Source organism: Danio aesculapii, chromosome 2, assembly GCF_903798145.1.
Source record: "Danio aesculapii chromosome 2, fDanAes4.1, whole genome shotgun sequence".
Lineage (NCBI taxonomy): Eukaryota > Metazoa > Chordata > Actinopteri > Cypriniformes > Danionidae > Danio > Danio aesculapii.
Window position 1 is genome coordinate 51,907,624 of NC_079436.1, and position 19,403 is coordinate 51,927,026.

Below are 19,403 nucleotides of genomic sequence, written 5' to 3' on the forward strand. Positions count from 1 at the left end.
AAGTGGCTTGAAATACAAACGCAGTCGGAGGCTTTAACCCTTGTGTGCTGTTCGGGATGTTTTCATCCACTCTGGGATGACTTTGAGTCTTAATTTAGCCACAACGTTTTCTGTGTTTCAGCAAATGGAATGATTTTTGGTGATAAATCTTATTTTGACACATATTTTTGGAAAATGCTTTGAATAATAATAATAAAAAAAAAACTCAATAATACACTCTGGTCAAATTTACTATCCTTTTGTTATGTTCGGGATGAAGACTTCACTAAATTAAACTGCTGTAAAAGTGCATCAGATGAATGTTTTTTCTAAATGTTTTGCATAAATCTGTTAATCAACCTCAGTCCTGATCAAAACTACTAAATTGCTTAGAAAATTACAGGATTGTAACTCTTTAATTGCCAAATTCATAAATGATGTCACTGATTTGGAAAAACACACATAAAATGAATGGCATTTTAACACACATAAAATGGCATATTTTCAATATAAAAAGTAACTGTGGACTGGATTTTTTAAAAACTTGAACATGTTAAGCAACATTCCCTTTGATGCATTGTTTCTGATTGATTTTAATTTTTTTCTCCCTAATTTACTGTTGGTGGCTGTTTTTGCCCCATTGACTTCCATTATCATCACATTTTTTGATTACAAAACCATATCCAAAACCAAATCTGCCACTTTTGATTATTGGTGGTTTTCCCTGTTGGGAAGAGGGACGTTTTGTAATTTTTACTGTTGATCATCATTTAGCACCATTGACCCTTTAGATAGACCTGTGCAAAAAAAGCTTAGTTTCTGGATTTTATATAGAGTGTAACAGCAAATTAAAGTGTGTGTGTTTGTGAGTGTGTGAAAATGACCTTTGCGCATTTACCTTGATGTGTCAGAGAAAATCTAAATATGCATCTCAGCTCTCAGAACTACATGGAGCAAACAAAAACAAAGACTTGGTATTTATTTATGCACCATCAAATGTGGTTATAACGGAAGTCAATGAAGCAAAAACGGCCACCAACAGTATATTAGGGAGAAAAAATTTAAATCTAACAATGCATCAAAGCCAGTGTTGTTTACATGTCTAAGACTTTGATAAAAGGTAAAAAAAATCCGGTCCACAATTACTTTTTATGTTGAAAATACGTCATTTTGTGTGTTTTTCCACCAAATCAGTGACATCATTTGTGAATTTGGCAATTAAAGAGTTAAAATCCTGTAATTTTGTAAAAACATCTAGTAGTTTTGATCAGGACCGAGGTTAATGAACAGATTTATGCAAAATAATTTGAAAAAAATATTTATCTGATGTAGGGGTGGGCGATATGACCTAAAATTAATATCACGGTATTTTTCATCTTTTGAACGGTGACGGTATAATATCATGGTATTAATTTCAATAGCAAAATAATATACATCTCAAGGAAGAACGGACAAAAGAAAGTCTCACTTCTATCACTCTTTAAAAGTTTTGGTTTGGGTCATTGTAAATGCTCAGTCTCGTTATGAGCTGATCTTCATTTCTCTGTGTTGGTGGAATAAAGCAGGCGAGTCAGCCGCACCAATTTATGAGCAGACAGAGCAGGATTCTCGCGATGACCACCAGCGCAATTCCGCTCTTTGTTATGAGCCGTAGTTTCAGTGTAAACTTAGTAAAGGCGAGTTTCTTTGGCGATGATGTGTACAGTGTTAGATTTTATATTTAGCAGACATTTGCGCTGAACACGCGGTGAATGCAACGCATCGAGATTCGGGCACCTTCTCCGAAAACACTCGATTGATCTCAGCTGGCGGATCAACATTTACCTCATGTCATGATCGCTGTCATCTGCGCCATTATTATTATTATTATAACTTTAGGTGAGGTTTGCAAACCTGTGCACTTTTCACTCTTCAGCCGTTTGCATTTCCTGCAGTAACAAAAGCTCCCTGTTATCTGACAGCGGGAAGCGTTGAGTGACTGACAGCTAATATGAACCAATACAGCAGCAGGGTAGAGCGATTCAGCAAGTTTTTAGAGAAAATCAAATCAGATTGCACTACAACCATTATATTCAGACACACAAATGCTCCCAAATAAATTATGAGGGCGCATAGATTACATTTCGGGCGCTCATGCGACCAAAATGGTTGCAATTTCGAGCCCTGTAGTATAAGGACATGTATTCAGACCACAACTGAACGTTTGAAGAAAATTGAATGCCTTATTATTTAGAATTAGCTATTATTGATGTAAATGCAGCCGTTCAAGGCGCATAATTGATTTATTACGGTATTGACGGTATTAGAAAATCCATGTCGTGGCTCAATGTCACACCGGTGATGACTATGACACCGGTGTACCGCCCACCACTAATCTGATGCATTTTTACAGCAGTTTAATTCAGTGGATGTTTTCACCCGAACATAACAAAAGGGTAGTAAATTTAAAAAGTGCACAAAGGTTAAATCACATACAAATGATACAGTTTTGTGGTAACTTTATGGTTAAACTTTGCAATTACTCCACAGTAATGTGTGTTTTTAATGCCTACTCAACCATAATCCTGATTCAACATTGCAGGTGTGAACGTTGCGATGCTCAAACAATATACTGTGCAGCCCTACTTAATGATATGCAAAACAATATTGTTTTGTGATTATGTCTGACTGACTGTACTTTTTCCTCATACATGTATGAACAGTCAAGATTAAATAATGACAAGAAGAAAAAAGGGAATGAATTAAAAAGAGCAACAGCAACCCCCCCAAAAAAGCCTGTTTCAGGAAAAGTCTTTTTTTTTCAGTTCAGTGGAAATAAGCATAGCTCTCCTGCGGGTCAGGATTTCTACAAACCTTTCTAAGCCATCGCTGCACCAACAGATGGACGGCGTTAATTGCATTTTTCCATTTTTTTTTTCTGTGCCGGATTATTATGATCACATTATGATTTTTTGTTTGTTTCTCGGAAGATGGTGCTGTACATATTTGGTTTTGTATTTCACGAATTGGAATCATATTTCCACTGTAGCGTTTCATGATGTCATCATATTAAGTCATTCATGCATTTTATTTTGAAGGATTAGTTCAGTCTAAATCAAAATGATGACTGAACTGACAAAACTGTGGCTTACTCTTCTGTATGCATACGTAATGGATTAATAATGTATTTAAATATGCATACCTTTTTACTATGCGTGCAAAATATATCTCTAAACAAATCCATAAAAATAGCAAGAGACCATTTGTGCATGCAATAATTTCCTTTTATTTTTAAACATTTTTATTTGCATGAGGTCAGAGGTCACAAATGTGCTTTTAGATTTTGTGTTTTTCAAAGCCTTTTGTCTCCGTGTCTTCCACAGACAAAACGCACGCTGTTTTTGAGTTTTTAAGACTATTATCTTTTCTAATGGCTCAGGGGTTTAATCAGGCTTTACTGAGTAGCATGAGTGTATTTCAGGAAGTGACATCATAAAAGTCTCGCAGCTTACATCGGCCTTTAACCTCAAAATATTATATAAATATTTATATATTATATTTATACATAAATATTATATATTATATATTTAATAAAGTGTGTTTTTGGCATTTATTATTGCTATTAGTAGGAGTAGGAGTAGTATTTCAAATATGTCCACAAAGATTTTTATACTTTTTTTTTTTTGGATTAAGAAAATCTAAATAAAAAGAAAAATATTTCATTATTTGTTTTTTCAAATTTAGGTTTATTTTATATATACCTAACATTCATGTGGGTGTTTCCCAGTACTGGGTTGCAGCTGGAAGGGCATCCGCTGTGTAAAACGTATGCTGGATAAGTTGGTGATTCATTCCACTGTGGCGACCCCTGATGAATAAAGGGACTAAGCCGAAGGAAAATGAATTAATGAATGAAACGAGTGAATAAATAAACAATTATGACAAGCAAAAGATTAAACCAGAATCCCATTGTTCCATCAGCATTTTCAGTCAATGTAACGTCCAAATTATTCATGTATTCAATAAATGTGCCCCAAATCTTTTCAAACATTCATGATTTTTTTTTTTTGAAGATGAAATATAATTTTTTCAACAGGAATATAAGACGAGAGTTCTTTAAGCCATACAATATACTTGGTGATTCTTCTGATTTCCATTGTATAGCAGTGCATTTCTTTGCTGCTAACAGAGCTATTTTAATTAAACATAAATTCTTTCTTTGATAGAGCTGAAGAACCAATTCATCCCCTAGTAACGTAAATCTTAGATCAGGTGGATGCTTAACATTAGTTTTTTTAATAGTTTGTATCATATTTTTCTAATAGGTTTTAAGTTTACAACATGTCCAAAACATGTAATGGACCAACCTTGGTTGTACATGTAGAGCAGCATTCGGAATGTGAATCACTTATCTTGTGTAATCGTTCAGATGTATAGTGTACCCTGTGTGAAACATTAAACTGTATTAAACTATGTCTACTATTAAATTAAAATGTTAAGGCACTTTTATAGATAAGTTCACAAGTGTCTCGATCAGAAATGCATTTTAGATCTTTTTACCATTTCAGTTTTTGTTTAAAATAACAATGACTTTTGTTCAATATAATAACCCTGTAAAGTAGTTATTTAGGATATTAATCATTCAATTGTTTTCTTTTTGGCTTAGTCCCTTTATTAATCCGGAGTCGCCACAGCGGAATGAATCGCCAACTTATCCAGCATGTTTTATGCAGCGGATGCCCTTCTAGCTGCAACCCATCTCTGGGAAACGTCCATACACACTCATTCACACTCATACACTACGGACAATTTAGCTTATACAATTCACCTATAGTGCATGTCTTTGGACTGAGGACGGAGGAAACACACGCGAACGCTGGGAGAACATGTAAACTCCACACAGAAACGCCAACTGCCCAGCTGAGGCTCGAACCAGCGACCTTCTTGCTGTGAGGCGACAGCACTATCTTCTAATTATATTATATTATATTATATTATATTATATTATATTATATTATATTATATTATATTATATTATATTATATTATATTATTTTCCTTCAGCTTAGTCCCTTTATTCATTAGGGGTCGGCACAGCAGAATGAACCGCCAACTTATCCAGCATAGGTTTTCTTCTTGCTGCAACTTAGTACTGAGAACCATCCATACACTCTCATTCACACACAGACACTACGGCCAATTTAGTTTATTCAATTCACCTATAGCGCATGTCTTTGGACTGAGGACGGAGGAAACCCACGCGAACGCTGGGAGAACATGTCAACTCCACACAGAAACGCCAACTGCCCAGGTGAGGCTCGAACCAGCGACCTTCTTGCTGTGAGGCGACAGCACTATCTTCTAATTATATTATATTATATTATATTATATTATATTATATTATATTATATTATATTATATTATATTATATTATATTATATTATATTATATTATATTATTTTCCTTCAGCTTAGTCCCTTTATTCATTAGGGGTCGGCACAGCAGAATGAACCGCCAACTTATCCAGCATATGTTTTCTTCTTGCTGCAACTTAGTACTGGGAACCATCCATACACTCTCATTCACACACAGACACTACGGCCAATTTAGTTTATTCAATTCACCTATAGCGCATGTGTTTGGACTGTGGGGGAAACCGGAGCATCCAGAGGAAATCACACTCTCAGAAATAAAGGTACACGAGCTGTCACTGGGGTGGTACCTTTTTATAAGGTACACATTTGTACTTAAACGGTCTATATTTGTACCTTAAAAGTATACATTAGTACCTAAACATTTTAAGAGGAACACTTTTGTACTTTTTAGGTACTAATATGCACTCCTAAGGGAATAATATGAACCTTAAAGGTACAAATTTGTACTATTTGAAAAGGTACCATCCCAGTGACAACTCTCATACCTTTATTTCTGAGAGTGCACGCGATCACAGGCAGAACATGCAAACCCCACACAGAAATGGCAACTGACCTTGAACCAGTGACCTTCTTGCTGTGAGGCGACCGTTCTAACCACTGAGCCACCGTGTCGATTATATTATATTATATTATATTATATTATATTATATTATATTATCTTGTATTATATTATATTATATTATAAAACATTATATTATATTATATTATATTATAAAACATTATATTATAAAACATTATATTATATTATATTATAAAACATTATATTATATTACATTATATTATATTATAAAACATTATATTATATTATATTATAAAACATAATATTATATTACATTATATTACATTATATTATCTTATATTTTATATTATATTATATTATATTATATTATAAAACATAATATTATATTACATTATATTATATTATATTATATTATAAAACATTATATTATATTACATAATATTATATTATATTATATTATAAAACATAATATTATATTACATTATATTATATTATATTATATTATATTATATTATATTATATTATAAAACATTATATTATATTATATTATATTATAAAACATTATATTATATTATAAAACATTATATTATATTACATTATATTATATTATATTATATTATAAAACATTATATTATATTATATTACATTATATTATATTATAAAACATTATATTATATTATATTATATTATATTATATTATATTATATTATATTATATTATATTATATTATATTATAAAACATTATATTATATTATATTATATTATATTATAAAACATTATATTATATTATATTATATTATATTATAAAACATTATATTATATTATATTATATTATATTATATTATATTATATTATAAAACATTATATTATATTACATTATATTATATTATATTATATTATAAAACATTATATTATATTACATTATATTATATTATATTATATTATATTATATTATATTATATTATATCATAAAACATTATATTATATTACATTATATTATATTATATTATATTATAAAACATTATATTATATTACATTATATTATATTATATTATATTATATTATATTATATTATATTATATTATATTATATTATATTATGTATAAAGATTTTACTCATCCTTTTAATGATCAAAGAAATCTTGTGAATATACATTTAGTGAACTTAAATGTGCATAAATAACCAATTATCCCTTAACCTACAGGTTTGGATTTATTTGTAATTGCTCTGAATATAAGTTAGTCTATTTTGCTAACTTAATGGGCTATATGCAAGGTAACTTTTAATTTTCAATAAGCCAGTTTCATGCCATTACAAACTCGCCACATTTAAGACATTCCTGCCAACACTCCCGTTTTTCCTTGGAGTCTCCCATATTTTACTCCCTTCTCCCACCAAAATTCCTGTAATTTATTGCCAACCTGATTTCACCAAGTAGGACATGTTCTTGGATTAACATCTATGTCATCCTGTAACAACATTTCAATCAGAATTAAGGGATATGTTTAACTTTTATGTTATGTTTAGGCTTACGTTTAGGTATATGCACTTTTACATGAGTGTTATCCAACTATTATTCCCCTCTGATTTTGGGAATAACTTACAGTTATGGTTGGGTTTAGGGGTAGGGAATGCGTATGGATTACATTTTCTAACAAGAATGATGTTCCAGGATCAGCATAGATGCTAATCCAGGATCGCATCGTTTGCAAAATCATCACGTGCATAATTTATGGCCCAATGTAGTAACGAAAATCATCTTTTGTCTGTGTTTGTCAAGATCTTGATATCACCTCACACAATTGATGCAATATTCAAATCTCAAGGCATTCTTTACCTCAATCTGGCAACATACATTACATCCCAGTCTTCTGGAGTTTCGAAGATAAATGTTGGCAGGTATGGTTTAGGACCTGAATAGTTTCAAATCAATGATCTCCACTGCCTGATTGATATATGATATAAAGTGTGTCTACGAACGGACAAACACTGGATTAAATAGTTTACCATTGTTCTGCACCATGTCTTTAAAATATAGACATTTATTTTACTACAGTATTTTCAGTGGAGTTTGTGATCACCTACTGCGATTGCGTTTAAACAGCCTTTACATGCATATAGCCCATTAGAAGATGAGACCAATCGGGTAGAGCTGTTCCATCTTTAACACCATGGCAACTGGAAAACAAACCCATGTATCTTGATTGAGAGTGTTTGCGTCCTTAAATCCAGGAAGTGAACAAATGATGAACTTCCATCAGTCGCTCCTCTAATCTGGCACTAATCTCATTTACTCTCTGATTGCGTTCTTTTGCCGTCTAAATAAATAGCCAAGGCCTTTCTGTTCTTCTTTTATTTTCAAAAGCATAATATTTTTTTGGTTAATCTAGTTTGTTTGTAGTGGAAGATGAGAGGTGCATGTGCGTGTATATATGTAATTAGTTATAGTGCAGTTTAATCTTTAATAATGGGTTTCCTTTAGTCAAGCTTAATCCCAGCCACATGTTCAGATGTTTAAACATCAGATCAATTACGCAGGCACATTCATTAAAGTGGATTTCTTTCAAGCGACACAAAGAATTAAAATGAGCACGTGCAGGAGATGAAGAGTTGTACAAGTGTATCACCACATACAAGACAATTAAATAAATAAGTAAAACAAATCATGAGTGAAATGTACATGGAAATGCACATGAAAGTATCACAAAACACAAGACAATTAAATAAATACGTATAAAATAAATAAATCAAATCAGGAGTGAAATGTACATGAAAGTGTATATGAAATGATGAGGACACAATAGGGTAAAGAAAGAAGTAAATAAACCAAAAACAAATTCTAAAATGGCAAGAATACACTTTTCACACACAAAAATACATGTTTAACATTGATTTCAGAAGTGATAAAACATTCAAAGTTAACAGATCGCAAATCTCACGGTTCGGATCACATTGTGGTATTTTTAGTCACTGATCGGAACATTTTTCGGATCAGCCAAAAAGGGGAGGGGACAAATGTAATTTGCTTTTCATAATACAACCAGTACTGCAAGACACTTTTGGTTTTAACAAACAGAACTAAAAACCTGTAAATATCTGTAATTCAGTACTGTGAAAAATACATTGTTAACTACTACTGTTGCTGATAACGCTAAATCTAGAAATCTAACAGCATGATCTGTACAACTGATTCAGTTATTCACTCATAAAACATGTTTCATTGCTAGATGTATAATTTTTGACGAATTGTTCAGTGGCATATTTTTGATTACTGGTTGTCGACACCTATTGGTTAAATAATGTAATTGCTGCCTACGACTTTCATTTTTGAGCATCAAGTGAAATGCATAGTCGGGCCAAACAGTTAGGACCGACAGAATTCGGCCCGAGCCTGACAAGTACATTTTGATTGACAGCTTTTTAAAAGCCCGAACTCGTTTACAGCCAGACATTATTCAAATGTGCACATGAACATATATGTATTTTAACATAACTTATTCATAACAAACCTATAGGCCGTATAAATAAGTCTTTCCTAACAAATTAAATTAAAATAAATTCTAAATTATGACAGGTATTTGGCAATAATGAAATTAAGATAAAGGCTCTGAATAAAGGGTTTTTTCACCACTTCTCTTCACAATCCGTCCTTAAGGCAACGGTGAAGCTGAATAATAAAAGAAAAATGCCAATATTATCCTATATACTCTTTACATTATGCATTTATGATTTAATTAACATTTAGTTATAATTTGAAAATCCTTGATTTAGATTAGGCTACGTGTTTTTGTGGAGGAACATTATTGAATCCACTGTAGATGGCTTTAGCACAGTCCTGCACTCACTGATGGTGCGTCCAGCAGCACTAAACACCCTTTCACTGCTGGGATGCACACAGTAGTACTTCTGATCTGGCTATTTTTGCAAGTTCTGGGTAGGATTGTTTGTTCATGTTTCACCAGACAAGAACGTCCATTTCATTTTCCATGACAGCGGTTTCAGTGTAGCGAGTGACCTCGTCATTTTCCCTATCAGCTTTCTGTACATTTTCTCACTCTGCAAAATTAGCTCTCTTTTACTTGTCTGTCATCATTTGTTTCACCTTTGCAGGGATGGGTTTGACGTTGTAACAAACTGCATCACATGACCGTTCATTTACCGCGCAAGCCCGGCCTGACACCGTTTAAAATGATAGAAATTAAGCCCGAACCCACTCGAACCTGTCAGCTTCCTTCGGGTTTGGGCAAAGATCTTCAGCTCTAAAATGTGTATGATGGTTATTTTCATCTTTACCATAAACATCAGTGGTTTTATCTTAGCTATAAACTGTTATCCCAGTACTTCTGTGTTATTTGACTGTAAAAACACTAAAGACTGAATATCTTTCTTGATTTTTGCATTTTTTAAACAGATTTGAATGCAGAGATTCAAAGGATTAATAAACATAAGTAAATCACCATCATTTTTCATTTGTGTTGCGTGGGTGTTGAGATCCCGATCTTTTAATAATTAATCATGCAGCTTACACTGAATACATTACTGCAGGTAAACGAATAGTGACAGAAAACTCCTTTAATAACCAAGGAAACCCATCACATCCCGAATAACCTACCACAACTTCACAACTTCATCATTATATTTTACAGGAAAGCTTAAATGTTTTTCATACATATGATTTGAATGATACTCGAGGCGATCTCTCTGCGATCGTTACAAAGTTAGGATTAATCTACAAGTAAAAAAATGTATTAGCCTAATCCGTTGGTCACGTGTGTTCCAAACCATGGGTTGTGATCTGTACAAATCACGAATGAACTGTGATCTGTTTAACCACTATTAAGAGTGCTTGACATTCTGGGTGAACATACAAAAACAGAAAAGAAAAAAAACAATGATTCCATCATTAGTTCATCACAGTATGCCGAGATGATGTCTTATTAAAATGAATTTAGATTGCATTAGCAATGGATCACTTAATTAGATTTATTAAATGATTTACACTGCAAAAAAAATGCTTTTCTTAAATTGTTGTCTTGTTTCTAGTCTAAATATTTGAAAATAGACAAGTAAAAAATACTGTCTTGTTTTAGAAAGTAATAAGGCAAAACTAAGTGAGTTTTTTTTTTTTAAACAAGCAAAATACTGCATTATTTACTGTAGCTTAGCACCCCATTGGCAGATTATTGTGCTTGTTTTAAGGAAAGACATTTTATATTTTTTATAACAAGACAAAATGTTTTGTTGTCTAGAAAATGCTTCTTGATTTCAGAATTTTTAGATAGAATATTTAAATTCTTTTTAGATATATACTTGGAGACCTCTGAAATAGAGACAAAGCTGAAGGAAAATGAATGAATGTACATGGAATGGAATTTTTGGAATGATTTAAAACTTCCAAAAACGGAAAAGACGATTGCGTTTGTAAAAGGTACAGCAGTAGTTTTAAGGTCTGTGACTGTGTGACAGAGAGCTGAAGTGCGAGTGCATTTGTGTGTAATTAAAAGAAGTGATTATTTTCCACTGGGATTATCCTGGAGGTCCAGCTGGTCAGCAGAGGATTTGAACACCCTCACCCTGGGCTGGAGAAAGGGCAAACGCTTAGGGGACGAGGCCAAATTGGCTCCATAACCAAAAGCAGAGAGCACAAATTATGCAATGTTTTAAAATCGACAAAAACAGCCCTGTTTTTCCCGTTAAAAAAAAGACTTGTCAAACTGTCGTTTTGCATAACTCAAAATATTAGTAAATAAAAGTCAATAAAAATAAAGTTGTAGATGAAATATTGATTAAAGTAATTAATAGAGTTTGATTGCATGAACATCATAAGTCAAATACCTTTTATGTGCGTTATTTCTTCCCATCAGGATTTCGAGAAAATCTTTGTTAAACTGTAAACATTAGGGTTGTCACGAGACTGGAATTTTTAAAATGTATATTTCCCGCTAACATTTAAGCGCTGTTGAGCATGTTCTTAAACAGCACTGATTTGCCATTGTGTTCACATGCTCAACCGAAATGACTGTGATTAGCTGTGAAGGTCATCAGTTCACTAAACTCACAGCTGTTTACTGAGTGTTGACACTGGAGCGTTTCAAAGTCACATTGATTTGAACTGATTTGTCTATAAGCGGACACACAAGCGATCCGCTTATGAATCGTGGCGTTAAAATGCTCCAGTGTCCATGTATCTGTGGTTACACTCAGTAAACAGCGGTGAATTCGGTGAACTGATGACCTTCATAGCCAATCACAGTCATTTCTGTTGAGCGGTGTTTAAGAACGTGCTCAACAGCACTCAAATATTAGTGGGAAATGGACGTTTTCCAAGACAATACAGCTTAAACTGACATTTAAAGGCTTAACTAGATTAATTAGGTTAACTAGGCAGGTTAGGGTAATTAGGAAAGTTATAGTAGAATGGTGGTTTGTTCTGTAGACTATCGAAAACAAAATAGCTTAAAGGGCTTATAATTTTGTCCCTAAAATGGTTCAAAAGGGGGGCTTCATATATATACATATACATTATCCCATATATTGCATCACCAAAAATTATGAGGACGTGTACATAATTGAATAGTGCGAAATATTTGTTTTATAATGCATTCAAAATTTTTTTATTGTGGTTAAGGTTTTGTAAATGCCTCATAAAATTAAACAAAACAGAGTGAACATTTTGTGGAAAGGAGAGCTTTGTTTTATAAAAAAAAGGAGTAAATTATTGTTTTGAACACAGAACTTGATATAATTGTACATGTTGATGATACATCTGTGCTTCTTCCTTTTGTCTAATGCACATTATATTGGTAAATGGATTAAAATGTCCTAGAAACTTAGCTGATGCATGTGAATGCACATTATGTGTCTTTTTTTGTCAATTGTTTATAAAAATTAGTGCTTGGGGAGTGTGATTTCAAATGTTCTTTTAGCAAATATCATTCATATTATTCAGCCACATATGCAACACATTCAGAAAGTAGAAAGTGAGAGCTGAAGGTTATTTCGGTAGATTCAATTGTTTTATTGTACATACAGTTGTTGTATAACCATTTAAGTTGTTTAAAGTCAAAGTTAAATCCATTTTACGTCTGTAAGCTGAGTGACCGAATATTTAACTCAAAACAATTTGGGAGTTTTTTTTTTTAATCCGTTTGTGAGTTGATTGAAACTTGTGGGTGTTGCATATCAAAATGGAGCAAATGATGAAAGATTACACAGATTCCTTCTTTGGGTTAACATGCACCAGTTGTTCACAATAATATAAGGAGCGTGTATATGTGTTTATTTGAATAATCTATTTTGATCTTTAATACTCTTCTCAAAACACAGTTTCCTGCCTGTGTTCAACAAGAAAACATCAATTCCTCAAGCACTGATAAAAATGCTAATTAATTCACTGCTGTCATTCAAACTTCATTTTTATGGGCCTTTTTCTTGCACCAGTTAATTTAAAACTAGTCACTCTCATCAAGTTTTATAAAAAAGAAAAGTTTTAACATTCCCCACTTAATCCTGAGCAATGGAAAACTCTGTTTAGATTTTTGTAATCCTGGGAAAAGCCTTTATAGGAAACAATCAACATAATATCTGTGCAATATATTACAGTTGCGATATGTTCAACACATCTGTGCTGTAGTACATTCTCTACCTGTACATCCTCGCTATGATATATCAATGTGTTTATTATGATACCATGCCATATTTTATGACAGAAACAACAGGTTTTCAATATTTTTACAGATTAAAAAAGTGCAATCTTGTTTGCATATGGACTTGTCCTGATTAGGTTTGTTTACTCACATCCAAATGTGGTAAAAAAAAAAGCAAATAAAGACTGCCTACTTAGAAAAGAGTTCCTAGAGAAAGGTCTCTTCGTATGTCTCTTCTGATTTATGAGGCTCATTGGATCTAGAGTCAGATATTAACAACTTGAAACGGTCCCTAGGACTCCTTGTTGCTGCCTCATATGATGGTGGAGAGGATGCATAGCACAGCGTACCCACCGTTGACCCTTTCTCAGGGCCGTAGTTCTCTTGAATCATAGACGCTATGAGCCCTTCCTGCTCTGGAGCACTGTCGTCTTCCGACCAGGGTTGCTCTTGGTTAATGTGCCTGTACAAATAAGAAGCTTGCTTCATTTGCCGTCTAACTAGGTGTGCTCTATAGGCACGCTGGATCAGAGTTGCTGAAATCTCCTCCTGCTTGCGCCTCAGTGTAGTGGTGATGGGTTCGTGAGATATTTTAGAAGGGTTTGTCACCATGAACTTCTCCTCCATTTGTTGCTTCAAAGCATCCATTTCTCCAGTCTCCCCAAGGACGCGTTTGGTGAAAGCGAAAAGGATGTCCAAGCAATGGATCCTGTCACCGTTGACCATGGGTAGATCCATGTGGATGAGTTTGATCTTGTTGGGTTTGGCAATCCTTAGAGGTTCGGAAAGGCTGTCAGCGAAATTGGAGAGTTTGGCGTATTCGATAAAGTGCGTGGCCTCGACATCGAACTTCTCCCAAACTTCGTAGAACATCTCAAAGTCGTCCTCGCTCAGAGGTTCAGTGCTCTCCTCAGTGGCCACGCTGAAGTTCTCCAGAATGATGGCGATGTACATGTTGACAACGATCAAGAAGGAAATGATGATGTAGCTGACAAAGAAAGTGATCCCTACTGAGGGATGACCGCAGTTGCCCTTAGTATTTGTGCCGGTGTTGGCGAAACTGGAGCTGCACTCTTCCGGAGAGTTGTTCAGAATGGGATCCAGCAGGTTATTCCAACCGGCCGATGTGGTGATCTGGAAAAGGCAGATCATGCTATTCCCGAAGGTCTCAAAGTTGAACATGTCATCAATCCCACCCTGCTTTTTTACATAAGCAAAGTTTGCCATGCCAAAAATGGCATAGATGAACATGACCAGGAATAGCAGGAGACCGATGTTGAACAACGCTGGCAGTGACATCATTAAGGCAAAAAGTAAAGTCCTTATTCCCTTAGCTGCTCGTATCAGTCGAAGAACTCGTCCTATTCTTGCCAACCGTATGACTCGAAAAAGAGTTGGGGAGACAAAGTACTTTTCAATTATGTCGGCCAGGACAATTCCTGTAAAAAAACGCACATGATCAACACATGCAATGAAGGTAGACTCTTAAAAAAATCTCTTGAAGAATTGAGAAATGAAACTATAGTATGAAAATCTTAAGCCTACAACATCCCAGTTGAAAAGACCAGCTGGTGTTGCTTCCATGTTTCTTAACTAATTAAACCAAACTTTCTTGGTTTTGTCGTAATGGTGACCAGATAGACCAGTACCAAAGCATTAATTACTTTTAAACCAAGTTGGTCTTTTCAGCAAGGAAAGTATCTTTCCATACATACCACTTACCAGACTGGAAAGTCGTGCACTTACCAACGATGGACAGAATGACGACTACAAAATCAAATATGTTCCAACTAATGGTGAAGAAATAACAGCGGAGGGCAAATATCTTGATGAGGCATTCAGTAGTGAAGATGACAATGAAGGCCAAGTTGATGTTATTGAGGATGGTCTCCATGCGAGCAGATTGTTCATCAGTCTCAACCATCATGGTTATCATATTGAGGATAATGAGCATCATGATGGTGATATCAAAGGCTTGCTTGGACACCAAGTCGAAGAAGAATCCTTGTAGAATATTCTAAATGGAAATGTATTTGTAGTGAGAAATTTGAAAGAGTAATTATGAAAGTGATTACAAATTTTTTGCTACAATAATGTTAAATTACCATTGGTCTTGGAATTGGCTTCTGTGGCTTTTTAGATCCAAGTTTCTTCATTGCGTTGTAGTACTTTTTCTGCTCTTCGGTCATGAATATGTCCTGGCCACCTTTAGTACAGAAGAACAACCAGTTGCTATTAGTTTCATGAAACACATTACATGTAAAACCAAACATTTTTAGAAAAGAAGTCAATCTTAAACACCTATCATTCTTTTTTGTTGATTGAAATTGTCGATAATGACACCGATGAACAAATTCAAGGTAAAGAATGATCCAAAGATGATGAAGATGACAAAGTAGAGGTACATGTAGAGGTTTATCTCTTTGATGGGCTGGTCCTCAACCTGATAAACAAGAAAAGTAAAAAACTCAGAGGATTCTAACAATTATTATTAACTAAAAGAGTTTTATGTAAATAGATATATAGTGGGGGAAATACGTATTGAACACATCATGTTTTGTCCTGGGAATAGTATTTCTAAAGGAGCTGCGGACATCAAATTTAACCAGATTTTGGTAAAAACCCAAACAGCACAAACATAGAAATAAAACTAAATCTCTCCAAATGGCTCTCATATGGAGAATGAAGTTATGTGTGTTCAACAGAGTGTAAAAATCTTGATGGTTCTGTGGGTCTCGTCTATCAAATCTGATCTTTATTTTGCATTTTCTATTGGATTCAAGTCAGGTGAGAGGCTGGGCCATTCTGCTGCTTGATTTTCTTTCTCTGAAAGCATTTGAGAGTTTCCTTGGCTGTGTTTTGGATCATCGTCTTGCTGAAATGTCCACCCTGGTTTCATCTTCATTATCCTGCTAATGTAGATTGGACTGAAGCAGCTGATGTTCATTTACACTGAGAAAGGGCAGAGGGTTGCTGAAGAACTACTGAGAGATTTCAGCTGCTGTCTGGCCTTTCACTGTCTTTCTCCACCTCCCTTCATGTGTTCAATACCTTTTTTATGTGTGATTTCATTTTATTACACATGACTTCATTTGTAAACTAATCAGTTTAGTTTTCTTTGCATATATGGATTTTTTTTGTTGTTATTAGGGATGCATTGATCCCGATACTTAGATCGGATATCGATTCGATTGGGTATTGGCCAGCTGGTCCCGATCCAAATCCGATCTTGCACGTGCGCTATATTTTGTGTAATTTATAAGCCAGCAAAAACCACGAAGGTAGCCTATTAAAAGGCACTAGAAAGTTGTCATGTAGACCTACTATATCCTAAATGTTTTGAAGCCATTTTATAGTTTAATGTGAAGTACAGATGAATATTCAAGTGGTTAAATTCAGTTCAGTGCTTCCTGCTGCTGCGCCGGTCAATCATTCTCCATTCATTCACAATTCAAACTGTGTGTTACGTTCATGACAACACAAACTCTCCAAGACTAAGTAATCGGTGGAGAAATGCATTTAGTTTTGCATTAAATGGGTTCATTTTGACCTGCAACATGGAGATCATTGCTGTTTCTAAATCGTGCTGCGCTGTGTCTGTTAGATCAGCAGATCACATTTGCAACACTAGACTAGAGAGGGTTTTTACCTGCTTTTCACACACAAAGTAGGCCTACCTGAAACTTTAAATGAGAAAAGGCTCAATAATACATTGGACAGATTCTCAATGCACTGATTTCTCCCCTTTGTGCTGCTGTTTTAGAAGTGTCCGTATACCGGAGGGCTGCGCGCTGTGTCAGTGATGCAAGCGCTTCATTCAGGCACCAGCTGCGCAGATGTGCCATGCGCCGCTCTGTAAAATTATTCTTAAATAAGTTTCTGTTCTCTCATCCATCCGACTGAGTTTAGGCTGTTCTTCCGAGGGGAATACTTTAAGTGGTGCGAATAGTTTGTAAAGCCTGGCCAATTGTGGTCAAAGTAGTTGATTAAATTAATAAAGTGAAACAGACAGCCGGGCGCATATGAATTGTCATTTACAGAAAATTATTTAGCCTAATATAGGCTACTCTGAAACTGAATATTTCACTGTAATTTTATATATTAATATTTTATTTAACAGACCTGTTGGTCAGTTTGTGCGCTGAAGCATAGGCCTATACGCGGACCTTGTTTTGAACTTCACCTCAAATGTTCTTGTTTATTTTGTAGATAACTGACCAACAAAAATACATTGAAATTAGTTTTTTAAAAGATAATTTTTCGGACAAAAAAAAAAATAATTTTTCAGACATTTTTTCAGTTTCTCCGTCTCAATCGCGGCTAGTTTATGCGAGGGAATGTTTAAGTAAAACTGGCCTCAGATGGTTTAGTTTAGGAAAATATTTTACCATCGATTAGGGTAGCCTATTACAGATTTCAAAGAAAAATTTTTTATATTAAAAAGGAAACATAAGCTGGACCACAACAGATCATATCAATGTCATAATGAATGCTCAAATAATGTAGCCCATAGTTTATAGCAAACATCATGTTTAGATTGTGCCATCTGTCATACACAGTAGGCCTATAGGCGTGTTATTTTTACTAAAGAAGATGCATTATTTGAGTTTTGCACCAGAGCTATAGAAATTGCATTATGTTAATAAAAAAGAAATAAAAAAATATAAAAACGGCACAGTATCCGGATCGGATCTGTATCGGTTGATTCTCAGAATTGTGGTATCGTGATCAGATCGGTTCCAAAAAAATGGTATTGGTGCATCCCTAGTTGTTATCAACATCCGGGTATAATTTCAAGTCAACATTACCTTTAGAAATGTTTTAGGAGAAAAATGGGGATGTGTTCAATACTTATTTCCCCCACTGTAGCTAGCTTCTTTAGTACATTTTCAAGCAAGCCATTAATTTTACTGAAAAGAACATGCTTACTCCACGGGAATCAACAGCGGCATACATGATTTCCATCCAGCCTTTGAATGTTGCCTGAAACACAGAATGAAACAGAATATAAGTATTAAATCATTCAAATGCTTAAATGTCCACCTAAAAGACTGTATTTTTCAAATACATGTTCTGCGTCTAGGTGGGAACATCTCTGTCCATGCCTGACTTGATTTTTCTTAGTCCTAGGTAATTACGCATTTAAGGTTCATTCCTTCCGTAAAGACAAAGACTTGTGACTCACCAAGAGTCAGCATGAATGCTATTAAGCTAGGCCATTTTGGGATATTGTTGCCATGGTCACACAAATTATAACCTGTGGTGATTGAGAGACTGTTCTTAGAGGTAAATGACAGGTTAAGGCCCAGCAAGGAGCTGCAGGACCTTGTAGAACTCTGGTTGCTTGGCTACCAAATATGAGGGATTATTTTACAGCAAAATAAGCTAAATGTGCTGAATGGGCTTCATTTCAGTTACTGTATGTGAATTTTATTCGGTCACAGTGTTGGATATTAATTATATTTATTGTATAAATGTCACATGGACTTGTAATCAAAGTAACATCCCCTTTTTACTTCATCTCCTTTCTGATTGGTGTTTTTTTGTGAAAGGATGGGATCAACATTATCCTGAACCGACGTCTCGATCCTCCACCCCGCCCCCCACCGCAGCAGCAACCCGCTCGCAAAAAATACACACTTAGGCCCTGTTTACACTAATACGTCTTAGTTTTAAAATGGCTTTTTAGAACGTAAACGATCAACGTCTACACTGGCGTTTCATCTCGCATTTCTGAAAAGCCCTTCTTCCATACTATACCGCTGAAAACGCATATCACGTGACCACACACACACACTGACATGTACTGCAGCATATGTGCACGTCTGAGCTTCAGGCAGTCAGC

General features: G+C 34.5%; 1 protein-coding gene and 1 long non-coding RNA gene across 2 annotated transcripts in view; one reads left to right on the top strand and one right to left on the bottom strand.

Annotated features, from left to right (window-relative positions):
- Window positions 1-19,403, top strand: part of LOC130213852 (uncharacterized) — a 44,925-nt gene that overhangs the window by 2,584 nt on the left and 22,938 nt on the right. The window lies entirely within an intron of this gene.
- The window catches only part of scn12aa (sodium channel, voltage gated, type XII, alpha a), a 114,508-nt gene continuing 108,870 nt past the window's right edge, over window positions 13,766-19,403 (bottom strand). Inside the window, exons 22-26 of the mRNA XM_056445654.1 lie at window positions 18,488-18,541; window positions 15,860-16,001; window positions 15,664-15,764; window positions 15,305-15,575; window positions 13,766-14,997 (exon numbers count right to left, since the gene is read on the bottom strand). Coding sequence (XP_056301629.1) covers window positions 13,766-14,997; window positions 15,305-15,575; window positions 15,664-15,764; window positions 15,860-16,001; window positions 18,488-18,541 — 1,800 coding nt within the window. The remainder of the gene's footprint in view (window positions 14,998-15,304; window positions 15,576-15,663; window positions 15,765-15,859; window positions 16,002-18,487; window positions 18,542-19,403) is intronic.